Source organism: Montipora capricornis, chromosome 3, assembly GCF_036669925.1.
Source record: "Montipora capricornis isolate CH-2021 chromosome 3, ASM3666992v2, whole genome shotgun sequence".
Taxonomy (NCBI): domain Eukaryota; kingdom Metazoa; phylum Cnidaria; class Anthozoa; order Scleractinia; family Acroporidae; genus Montipora; species Montipora capricornis.
The window spans coordinates 71,866,107-71,878,606 of NC_090885.1; the positions used below are offsets into that span (position 1 = coordinate 71,866,107).

Sequence of the window (12,500 nt, forward strand, 5' to 3'; positions counted from 1 at the left end):
TATTAATTGTCACAGTTCATTGCCGTTGCAGAGTGCAGCAACGATACAGCTCCAGAAGGTTGAACTGAAAGCACACTATGGCGCCTCAGGCAGCTGCTATACGATCCATGTGTGAGCTTGGAGCACAGCTTACAGCCAGCTGGAATCAGCTGTATGCTGTTTTTGCTGAGAGGGGAAAACTGAGGACCCAGAGAAAAACCCCTCAGAGCAGAGTAGAGTACCAACACAAACTCAACACACTTATGGCGTCGGGTTCGGGAATAGAACTTGGGCCGCATTGGTGGGAGACGAGTGTTCTCACCACTGCGCCAGCCCTGCTCCCCAGATGCATTAAGTTACAAAAGAACGAACTTGTGTGATGGAATTGAAAGCTTATGACACTTATGATGAAGTCTTATCCTATAGTTTGAAACCTTGTTTAGTTTCAAGTTTTTGTTATTACACGATCTTTACCAATGTCTTTTTTCCTGCTAGGTGCGTGTTGACCACAAACCAAGGCAATAAGTTTTGGACTTGATCTTCATGTAGCTCATAAAGAAGAAGTACAGAGGGGCCTTATTTGCAGGCATGTTCAACTCAGAATGTTTTTGTTTTACATCTAAAGTTAGTTGAAAGGCAAAGTTATTACTGACAGGGAAAACAAATTTGCGATGATCATGCCAAATAGTTGAGATATGCATGTAAGTACTATGAAAAACAACAGTTGAAGAATAGGTCCATGAGTTGCTTAATCTCAAAACATTCAGAAGCCTCCTGTCAGATTATGATTTTTGTCACGATGATATGTTCTTTCCTTGCTGTAAATGATGACAAACATTGTCACTTTGTCCTAGCATCCACCATGCATTGAAGATGAGACTTGACCACCCATAGTCTGAAACAGCAAGTTTGTGTCATCAGTTTAAATACACATACATGTCACATAATCAGTCAAGAAGTGTTACTGTCTTGTCTCTTCACTGTTTGTTGCAGTCAATGCCTTCAGAGCGGCTTAGAAATCAGTTGACATTGATGTCATCAGCATTGCACAAGGCCATCAATAAGATTCATCCTGAGGCAATTAAGGTAGTAAACTTGATTAAAGACCTGAAAGTGTTATATTAGGTCCTGTGTGGTTGTTAATGATAATGGAATAAAGGCATCAACCACAGCCACAAAACCTAACTTGATAGTTGTATTTTCAATATGGGACTGGAAAGAGCAATGCTGGGAATGTAATCTTGCACCTTAAATTTTTCGGGAAGATGTGGTTCCATTATTTTGTTCACTTGCAACACGAAGAATACAAATATTGCCTTTGGGAAAAAACCTACTTGTGAAAATATTCCTTTGATAGCAGTAGTTTCAGAAGGTACACAGGCGCTTGAAAAAAGGAAGAACTTGAATTCACTGCAGGATCTTAAGATAATACCAGTGATATACTTTGAGGGTTGTTGACAGTATCTGGTGTGTTTGTGTAACCAGAGTATAAATGTAGCATTTTCAAGTAATGATAGCAACTTTATTTAAGTGTCCATGGATTTATCACAAGAGCACTAATTGGGGACACTAACGAAATAACTCGAATCAAATCAATTGAAATAAAATATTGGTTCTTGAGGAGAGGGGAAAACCGGAATACCCAGAGAAAAACCTGTCGGAGCAGAGAAGAGAACCAACAAACTCAACCCACATATGACGCTGAGCATGGAAATCGAATGTGGGCCACATTGGGAGGAGGGGAGTACCTGTTCCTATAGGGCAGTACTGTAAAGCTTGTTGTTTGTGATGATGAGAATGTTAAGTGTATCCAATCCAAGCAACTACCATTGCACTGAGGATAGGATGTAACCACCCATAGTCTGATACACTGCAAGTCGTAACCTTCTGTCTCTTTAAGGTAGCCTTATAGCATTCATGTACAATTAAAAATTGTATTTTCTGTATTTTCATATTTATGAAACATTCAATTGGACTTCAATATCAACAGGTGAGCACTCTTTTCCTGTGTAAATCCATTGACACAATTCTTTATTGGTATCCCCCAAAAACTGTGGAGACCATTGCCCAAGAATCTTTGTCATGGGAACAGACAGTTGAATGCAGTACAACTGTCATTCTTTGAAAACTGGTTGAAAGTTCACGGAGCCTGGAATTGTAATGGCGTGACTGTGTACCACCATATATGTAAAGTAATGTATGCATGATGTGTAAGCTTGCTATATAATGTGTAGAGTCGGCCCGAACGGATATCGTTCGAGAGATGTTAACATTGTAAACGCTCGACATTAAAAGAATATTAGCAAAAACGGTCTTATTTTTTCCCACTTAAGCAGCAGTGTCTATTGTGCTACACTTCTAGACTTTGGACTTGTTTTTCTTGAAGCAAAAGCAAGGGAAAATTAAAACTAAACTATTTACACTATGTTAAAAATCCTGAACCTTGGTCTTTCTTTTCTTTAGCAAAAATGTCAAGAGGAACAGCAGAGAGTAGTTCAGGTCTACTTGCGAAGTTCTAAAAAGGAACACAAACAAATGCTGGAAAGGAAAGCTGTGATTGAGGCTCGCAAAGAGTTCTTAGAGTCTCTACATGTTAAAAGGGTAAGTACAGACGTTTGGTAGCTAGTTTGTATCACATGCACCATGATTCTTCTGTTTTTTTTTTTTTATTAGAGGCTCCATGTTTGTTTCAGCAGAAAAATCTCTTTTTCCTCTTAATTAAAGCTTTGATCTGCATAGAGATTAATTTGTGATTAATAATAAAGTTTTCTCGTTTGTCTCACGATGTGTTTTTTCAATACCTTAACGAATTCCATCCCAACAGATGGCAAATTGCCTTTTATAGATGTATTATTATCCAAGAAGAGATCAAGTAACTATGAATGTTCTTGTATCACTGTTTTTCGAAAAAAGACTTACACTGGTCTACTTACAAATTATTTCAGTTTTATTCCCTTTTAGTACAAATTAGGGTTAACTGAAACTCTCATCGACAGGGCAAATATAATTAACAACTGTACACTTATTTTGTTGCATGAAATCGGTTAGAATCTAAGATAAACCTCTGGACAAGCAAAAATAAAGCCTTGTTTTCATCATAAGAAAGAGATGGTGAAACACTAGTGTAGCAACACAGAAAACATGTGAAAACCCATTCTTGTGATTAACGTGGGTAAGTGAAAACCGATATCCAGCTGTAAAGTCTCGAAAAAGTGCGGCCGGTGACCTCCGGCCCTAGGTAGCTGAAGATCGTGAAGCTATCAATTCATAAAAAAAAGACATCTGCGAATGATGCTCGGACAAAGAACAGCTGAAAGAACTAAGAAATTTCGGCCATTTCGAACATACCGCTGCTGGAAGTTCTGTACTGGCGATTTCATCGTGTTGTCAACAGGCTAGATTAGAGTAAATATCTTAATCATTACATTTCCAGAAGGCCGAATCCAGCTTTTTTACTTTTTAGGTGCATTGTATTTTCGTCATTTGCCATCACGTAGAACGTGGGTTTTGAGTTTCTGAACCAGCAAACGAAATTAAATGTGTCACACAGAAGCGCCCACAGCACCCAATCTTCTCCATCAACACCACCACGGCTGTTTTTATTTGTTATTGGTGCAGAAAGTTGTTTTGTCACAGAGGGAGGCTAAATGTATTGCTCACAGGGGTCTAGTGCATTGCTCTTAACCAGTGAAATCACCTCTTCCTAATTCTATTGTCCATTTGCTTCACAGGATACTAAATTCTACCGAGAATATGACTTGGATACCTTTCAGGTATTCCGAGTAACAAGTGAGTAACATAAATAGTCATAGTCTTTATACTTGTGATTTTAGGAAAAAGAAGAACAGAAGATGTTGCAGTTGCAACAAAAAGAGAGTTTACAAGCTGAGAAAAAGCGACTCGATGAAGAGAGGCAGAAGAGAGAGGTGATGCGTCGCAGGCAAGAGCTTCAGGAGATAGAAAAGAAACAAGCTATGGACAAGATTGCTGCACTTAAGAAGACTTCTGTGGGTGCAAAAGCCTTGAAGGACCTTACCGAGGAGGTAGCATGCTTTTGATGCTAACTAATTTTAATACTGTAAATGTATTAAAATTGTTAAGGCAAAAGAATGAAAAGTTCCCAGCGTGAGAAACGCATACCTTAGTGAATTACCAAAGTCTCATGTGTAATTTTATTTATAAACAGGAAATCGAAGCCATGGATGCTGATGATATTTTAGCCAGACAAGTTGAACAACTTGACAGAGAGAAAAGAGAACTGCAGTTAAGGCTTAAGACACAAGAGAAGAAAGTGAGGATTCTTAGTGTAATATGAAATCACCTCAATGGTTCTTTGTTATGCAAAACGACAATTTAAAGAACCCTCCCTTAAGTCTAGTAGTAGAGCTTCTTTCATGTTGTTTATATGATGTCAAGAGCAGCAGACATGTTTTAAAATCATCTTAATTCGTTAATAATTTTTTTCAAGATGGATTACCTTGCGAGAGCCATGCGTGTGGAAGAGATTCCTCTCTTAAAGAAACAGTATGGGGATCAGCTTGTGTTGAACAAACAATTTTGGGAAGAACAAGAAGAGGAGAGGGTAAGAAATGTTAATACATGCATTTAACTCTTAAACTTATCGAAAGAGTGTAAATGCTCAGATTATCGTAGATTTCTAATACCTGGTATTTTTTTGTTCTGTTCTCATATCACAGATTAACAAAGCCGTTTCAGAGCACAAGAAGTTGGTTGAGACCAGTGGAAGACTTCAGCGCATGCTCCCAGACAAAGATGTTTTTATTGAAAATCTTGCCAAGGCTCGGCAGGCGGCTCATGAGGTCAGACCACTGCAAAGTCGCCTTCGTAAATAAGTTTGGGCACAACCCGAAAAAAACATGAAAAGTTATTAAATTTGAGAAATTTACTTTCCAGGGTTAGAAACTTGCAGAATGCCATTTTAGGTCATAAATGCAATCTCAACCCCAGACTCTTCTCTTGACTGAGGGAGAGAAGAGCTCTGGGGAACCCTGAAACAATGTGTCTCGTCATAGGTTTTCCTGAAGAACAATCAAACGCGTCTCTAATTGGTGCATTTATGTTAGCACGAGGAGTGAGCAGGCGCCGTAAGGTTCAAATAGCCAATTTTTGGCTATATGAATCCCACGGCGCATGTTCTCCTACATAGAGTTCCCCAGAGCCTTGGGTCGATCCGAGGCTCTGGTGACGAGAACGGTCATAAATGTTCAAGGAATTTGAAAATTGTGTTTCAGCACTTAATAATTTGAACTTTTTTCTTATTCAATTTTGAAAATTGTCTGCGGTTGTTATTATGAAAAGTCTTGGAAGTAAAAGTTTATAGAAAGTCGTCAAGCCAATATGAAAATTTAACCTTTCGCAAAAACACGTTGAAAGGAGCGGAAACTTACTGCTTCGCTTTTCATTTCAGGAAAAAATGAAGGAATTCCATAAGCGTCTGGATGAAGTTCGTAAGAAGCGCTTGGAGGAGCGTCGCAAAGAACGCGTTTTGGAGAGAAAGGTGCAGCGAAGGATCGAAAAGGAAGAAAGGGAAAGAAAAGAAAAAGAGGAAAGAGAAAGGAGAGGTGGGAAATATGTTGAAATGTCCGTTTCATGGAGGACACTTATCGCGTTCCTCAGAATTGGTTTTTTTCTTCATCAATTGCTGGCTATACTGACATTACACATGTTGTGCAACACCAACATTGAAATCAACTTACAAAAAGTAGTCATTGCCCTGAACACTCAAATTCAGCCTCAGTTTCGAAGTTTTTAAGTGACAACGTTTTGTGGTAGTAATTAACCAGTCAGCTAACATTACTTTTAAAATTTTGAAAGATTCCTCGCGCTAAAAAGAACTTTAAGTTAGTAGAGTCTAGTCTACAGAGGAGACAACATTTATTTTGTTTTAATCATTTAAAATTTCTCAGAGCGCGAAGAGGCAGAGGAAGCAAAGCGAAAGGAAAAAGAGGAGAAGGATCGCGAGTATCAGGAGAAAATCGCGAAGCTGAACGAAATTGAGCGGAAGAAGAAGGAGAGGGAAATGGAGATAGAGGAGAGGGAAAGGGATCGAGGAGGACCGGGATACCGTGACGGTGACAGAGACAGAGACAGGTGGGGGCCGCCCCGCAGGGATGATAGAGGTAAGAGGGGTGTACATGACGTCATATCGGCCGTGTTGGTGTCCCAAACAGGAATTTTTGGGCAAGCAGTTTCTTTTGTATCGGTTTAAACACATGGTTATAGATCACATTACTATGTAGGCTCCGTTCTTTAATAAGTAAACAGTCAATCCTTTCAGGAATACTTTGCGCATATTTCGTTAGCCATTTGCGTTTGTAAGACGAGTCGCGGCACTGACATACAGTTTTTTGGTGTTGGGATTTATACCCACAAGCCTAGAGAATTGTAGACTGTCGCCCTTTAATGATCAAGATGTTTGCAACGTGTTGTTGATTAACCCTTAGAGTCCCATGATCCAAAATTTGATTCTTCCAACTACTTCCTTGGATTTCTTCGTTGGCTGGTCATGAGAATAAAGCTGATAATAATCTTCATTCCTAATACTTGTCTACGTGACAGTGTATTGGAACTGAGAGGTGAATTTGCGCACTGAACAATCCTGGATTCAAAGGGTTAATCTGGGCGCACTGCTATTTCAGAATTGAGAGATGATCCCCAAGGAGGCCCTCCAGTGAGACGTGATGATAGTGATAAGCAACCAGGATGGCGCCGAGATGAACTGCCCCGTGAGCGGGATCAGTACTATGATGGGCCGCCGCGTGACCGAGATTCTGGTGGAGGATGGCGCCTTGGTGGAGATGATTTGCGAGATGACCGTGGCCGAGATGATCGGTCACGGGACTTGCCACCAGGTTAGGTGTTAAGGACCATAAAAATCCCTGAATCTAGGTTCATGAAGTGCTCTTCATTACTTTTTTGGATAACAACTTTTTGTTTCCATCATTTCGCAGGAGTTTGGAGACGGGAAGAACGAGATGGATATCGTGACGAGGGAAGCTCTTGGAGAAGGTCTGGTGACAGAGATGGGCTACCGAGACGCGGTAAGATTATAGTGCATCTCAGTAGTCAACAAGACAACTTGCACTCTTTTATACCACCACCGTTTCAAGGTTTAAGTCTTGTACTTTTTGTTCCGTTAAGATATGGACCGAGACCGATTAGATGACCGTGGACGCTTGGATGACCGAAGAATGGACGATCGTGGACGCTTCGATGACCGTAAGGTGGACGATCGTAGAATGGATGACCGTGGACGAATGGAAGATCGTAGAATGGATGATCGTGGAAGTGGTTGGAGGAGAGATGACCATGACCGTCCCCCGCCGAGTGGATGGCGTGATCGTGACCGTGAAGAGCGTGACCGTCCTCCTCCAAGTTCATGGCGCGGCCGCGATGATCGTGGGCGTGACGAGCGTGACAGGCCTAGTGGGGGATGGCGTGATGACCGTGATAGGCCGGGCGCTTGGGGAAGGCGTGATCGAGATGAACGCGAGCGTCCCTCGGGAGATGGGTGGCGCGTTGGTGATCGTGGAAACCGGGAACGCGAAGATCGTTACCGTGGAGACCGTGACGCTGACCGCTTCAGAGGAGAGCGTGACAGAGACGGTCGTTATCGCGATGACCGTGACGGTGACCGGTCTGGCTGGAGGAGCGAGCGCCCAGATGATCGCGGAGGTGATCGAGATGGATGGAGAAGAGGAGATGAACCGGGTCGTGACCAGTGGAGACGGGAACCGCCACCTGCCCGCACAGAAGGTTGGTCTCTTTCTCGATTTTTTTTTTCTTGCTTTTTTATTTTTTTGTCGTTATCATCATTTCGTTATCAGTTGATAAAGATGGAAAAAGGGGTAGTTTCTGAAGAAACTGTGGTGGAAAGATGGAAAGTCTGTCACTCCAGTTATGTCGGCATCTTGTGATAAGTCTCTGGCTATCTCAACCGTGATTAAGAGGTTACGGGTAGCGTACAAATTTGTTCAAAGGATTTTAACTGATTTCCTTTAAGGTTCACAGTACTTCAGTGTTTTCTTATTACAATATCTTGTTCAGTACGTTGGTATCGTTGTTTTGCTGTTTACTCTGATTTATGCTCTGTCCGCCGTCATTTTCTCGTAACTATTTCATATCCAGTTCAATAGACCTTCTTAGCTTGTACGTTTTGTTTTCCCATTGCAGAGCAATGTTATCCGTCATATGCACGTGCACAAGACGACATTTGAAAGAAACTTAACTATAAGAGTGTAATGTGAAGTGCTAGTTTTCTACCCATATAAACCATTTGAGTGTTAGCCCTACTAATGGAAGTGGGTCCACACAAGGACAGAGAAAAAAGTCTGAACAGGATGGAAATTGAACCCAGGACCTTCGGGTTAGATCACCGCTGCTCTACCGACTGAGCTGCCCTGTTCAGAGTTTTCTCTGTCCTTGTGTGGGCCCATTTCAATTAGCAGGGCTAACGCTCACATGGTGTAATATAGGGTAGAAAACTAGCACTTTACAATATCCTCTAATAGTTAAGTCTGTTGAAATATTTGTGCCACACGGCCCACGTTTGCAAAAACGTAACCCTTCTTTGAAAGAAACTGTTCCCTAGAGTAACATCAAGTGACAATAGTAGATAGTAGCTTTCAATCGTCTCTTATTGTTGTAGGAAAGTCTTGGTCTGCTTCTCGTCGTGGTCGTGAACGCCCACCCGCGGAGCAGTCTGATTCAGATGGTTGGACCACAGTTCAGTATAAATGAATGAATTTACACTTCCCTGGCAGTAAACAAAATTGGTCACCGAACACCACCCTGGAAAGAATTAGAATTGAAAACTTTACCTTATCTGCACTATGAGCCACAGTGTTGTGGATTACCTGGCGGAAAGATATACCGGTACATCAATGCATCAAAATTCGTTAAGAAAGATACGAAAAAATGTGAAAAAGTTTCTTCTCTATAAATTTGCGGCAAACTTGAACTTTCACATTATTATAACTGGCACCGTGAACTCACAACACTCACGATTTTTCCCAAGTTGACTTTCTTGTGCTTGTGCAAAGTTTAGACCAGATACCTCCAAAGGGTGGGCATGGAACGAAAGACGCCCTAGGTTCAGTTTTCTTGAGTGATGGGTGTGGATAAAAACTGAAATAGATCAAGCGCCGGTTGCTCGAAGACTGGTTAGCGCTAACCGTTGGTTAAAGAGTATTAAAACCTATAGGCTTCGATGGTATTTAAAGCTAGTTAGCGCTTACCTTGCTTCAAGCAACCCGGACCAGTAAAGCAAGGTTGGTTAAAATCTCTTAATGTGTTTTCACGCTGATTTAGATTTTATTGGTTATTGTGAGTGGATAAGGCAAGATTAATCTTCAGACTCTCTTATGTTCCTTCGTCTCTCTTACCCCTTTAATCCGACCATTCATATCCTAAAGTTTCTGTTCTGCGCTGATAGAGGAAAAAAATTATGACTTAATTTTTCCTTCAGATTATTGATACGCTTGGTTTTTTAAGCATCTCAAGTCGATAGTTGCAAGTTTAAGAATAAAGCTTACAATTCAAAGAAGTAGTACTGGCATAGTCAGGGTGGAAGATAGCAAATTAAACGTGGTGGCTTTAAAGAGCTTATCCCAGCACTTTTGTGTTATTGTAACTCTTAATCACCCCTGCGATATAATAGGCCACTTAAAAAATACCATAATACTCTTTGTTTGCCCTCCAAAATTTTGCATAAGCATAAATTTTGCATCTATTTTCTCTTGAGACCATTGTAAGTCCCAAGAGAAACTGGAAACAATGCTTATGCAAAATTTTGGAGAGCTAACAAAGAGTATTATGGTATTGTTGATAGTGGCTCATAGGCCATTTTCGAAATATCAATATTCACCTTGATAGTGAGGCAAAGAGGACAAAAACAATAGCATATCCTCTTTCCTTTGTTTTTGTCATCTAAACCTCTCTTTCAAGCTGAATTTTATATTTTTATATCGTAAGTGGCCTATAAACGAGCATTTCGTTTTTAAGTGGTGCGTGGCACTGAACCTTTAATTTAAAGTTCAACTCATCTTTTCAACGTCCATTCATTTTCGCTCGACTCAGTCTCAAATCGATGTCAGACAGGAATGGCTTACCCACCTACTCTCTGGCGAGAAACTTAGCGGGAGGTTTAGTGTGTTGTTCTTTCTCGTTTCTCTCGGCGATAATCTTCATTTAACGTGTGGTTAAATGGAGTTATAATTTGTCCTCACGTACGCTTGAAGCTGAAGTTTTAAAACTTGCTTCGATGTTACAAACATCATCGTTGGTTACAAAGCGTTTGAAAAATTCGTTAGAGCTAGAACAACCAAGCGAGACATCACTCACTACGCTCACGCTACAAAAAAAGGTACATGTATATACCTTTTCACGGTTTCTGACGGGTCTACTCAATAATGCTTGCAATTATACACCTATTTCTCTTACATGCACTTTATGTAAACTATTTGAGAAATTACCTTACAGACATCTCTTCACCCACGTGCGTGACAATCTCAGCCCGCACCAACACGGCTTTGTCCACGGCAAGTCGTGTCTCTCTAATACCAGAGGATGGGGTTGTAGCAGACCTTGTCTACTTGGACTTTGAGAAAGCGTTCCATAAAGTTCCACATCAGCGACTCCTGTTGAAGTTAAAAGCATATGGAATAACCGGCCAATGTAACAACATTCGAAATTTCATTACTGGCAAGACAATGGCAGTCCATGAAGGCGACGAATTATCCACAATGGGAACCCGTACTATCTGGAGTGCCTCAAGGTTCCGTTTTAGGGCCCCTGTTGTTACTTTTGTTTGTTAACGATATGGCTGCTATCACAACGAATACAACCACGCTATTTGCTGACGACTCATAGTTAATAGGAAACGCACGATCACCTGCAACCATTCAGTCGGACTTACACTGCTTATACCATTCTGCTGACCTGTGGCAAATGAAGGTTAATGAATCAAAGTGCAGCGTGTTGCATATTGGTAAAGACAACGCTAAGAATAACTACAGGATGGGCCATACACCCTAGCAAGTGCTTGAAAAGGAAAGAGATCTGGGAGTGGTTGTTTCAGCTGGTGATACCCTTTGTTGGAAGGAATGATTGGAAAAGCAAAACAAATGACGTCATGGATCATTAGGAATGTTGTATCTAGGAAGCCAGAAGTGCTTATACAATTTTACAAAGCTTTTGTCAGACCCCATTTGGAATACGCAGTGCAGGTGTGGCAACCGCAAGACACGGAAACTGGGATATTATAATGGAAATTGAAGACTGCCAAAGACAGTTTACGAGGATAATTGAGGGCATAGGCCTACTCCCTTATCGTCAAAGGTTACAGCGTCTCAGATTAACGACTTTACTGGAACGTCGAATGCGTGGTGACTTGAAGGGGCAGTGTCGTGGATTGAAGTAAAAATCTGGAAAGCAACGGAGACCTGTTTACCGATGGCAAACAAAACTTAATAGCCAAAGTTTCTTCTTTACGGCTATAGAGCGTGTTCACATGACGTGACTAAAATAAATGCTAATTTGATGAAACAAAAGAAACTATTTGAAAAAAAATTTTCAATTCCCAGTAACAGTTATGTTGTGTTATGTTATGTTATGTTATCTTATCTTACCTGACGCCATCTTGTTTGGGGGACAAATGCGACTTAAATTACAGTGAATGTATGGGATTTTGGCCGAATTCAAACCTCTATAACTCCGCTGCAAAAAGGAAGATTTATAAAAAAATAAAATTTTTAGTCATTTCATTAATATCATTCACTGAAAGGAAATTAGATCATTGCACAAGGCTTTAATGACTGAAAATTGGAAATTAGAAATCTCCTCTTGTCGCTTCAAATTTCGCGGGAATTTAGTAAGTATGGTTTATTGAACTACAATGGCAGGAGATCCTGGATAACAGTAGTTATATCGCGTAAGCTACACATGACGTATCATACTACCTTACTTCCTTTCCTCCGACGCGTTTAATTGCAAAGGGCTCTTGAACCCAAACAAAAATCCAGAAAAACTTTCCCCAAAAACAAAAAAGGACAGTTTGCTTTCATGCTTTTTCATAATAATAAAAAAACGTCGAGTACAGTGTAGTTGAAATGCTAACTAGACCCTCCGTGAGGGAACACTGGGTTGCCTGTGGTACGTGTACTGTTCCAGACAAATTTTTCAAGTTGGGGGGGTCATTAAGATCATTTAAGGGGTCACCCAGAAGTCATACCAGTAGAGGCCCTTTGGCTCACAGGTCCTCACGTTCGTACGATGAAACAGATCTGTCTTTGCGTAATATGTAGCTCTAACAGTGCACGATATTGTTTTGGTATTGTCTATCATTGTAGTGCCATGGTAGAAGTCTTGAGTAAATAGCCTGAGAAGACATGTGGTTACTAGCAAAGTACTGAACCCAGAAAGATTGAAGAAAATAAATGGGAAGTGAAAAACATTGGCTTCTGATAATTTTCAAGCTCCCTCACAACTTCTTTTCACCACAA

The 12,500-nt window shown here is 40.8% G+C and overlaps 1 protein-coding gene across 1 annotated transcript in view; it reads left to right on the forward strand.

Annotated features, from left to right (window-relative positions):
• LOC138040780 (eukaryotic translation initiation factor 3 subunit A-like) overlaps positions 1 to 9,606 on the forward strand; it is a 60,693-nt gene extending 51,087 nt beyond the window's left edge. The window contains 12 exon segments of the mRNA XM_068886452.1: positions 874 to 1,065; positions 2,443 to 2,580; positions 3,813 to 4,022; positions 4,166 to 4,270; positions 4,448 to 4,561; positions 4,677 to 4,799; positions 5,408 to 5,561; positions 5,907 to 6,119; positions 6,639 to 6,851; positions 6,951 to 7,040; positions 7,141 to 7,755; positions 8,648 to 9,606. Of these exon segments, the coding sequence (XP_068742553.1) occupies positions 874 to 1,065; positions 2,443 to 2,580; positions 3,813 to 4,022; positions 4,166 to 4,270; positions 4,448 to 4,561; positions 4,677 to 4,799; positions 5,408 to 5,561; positions 5,907 to 6,119; positions 6,639 to 6,851; positions 6,951 to 7,040; positions 7,141 to 7,755; positions 8,648 to 8,739 (2,259 nt within the window). The 3' untranslated portion in view covers positions 8,740 to 9,606.
• Positions 9,607 to 12,500: the final 2,894 nt, after the last annotated feature.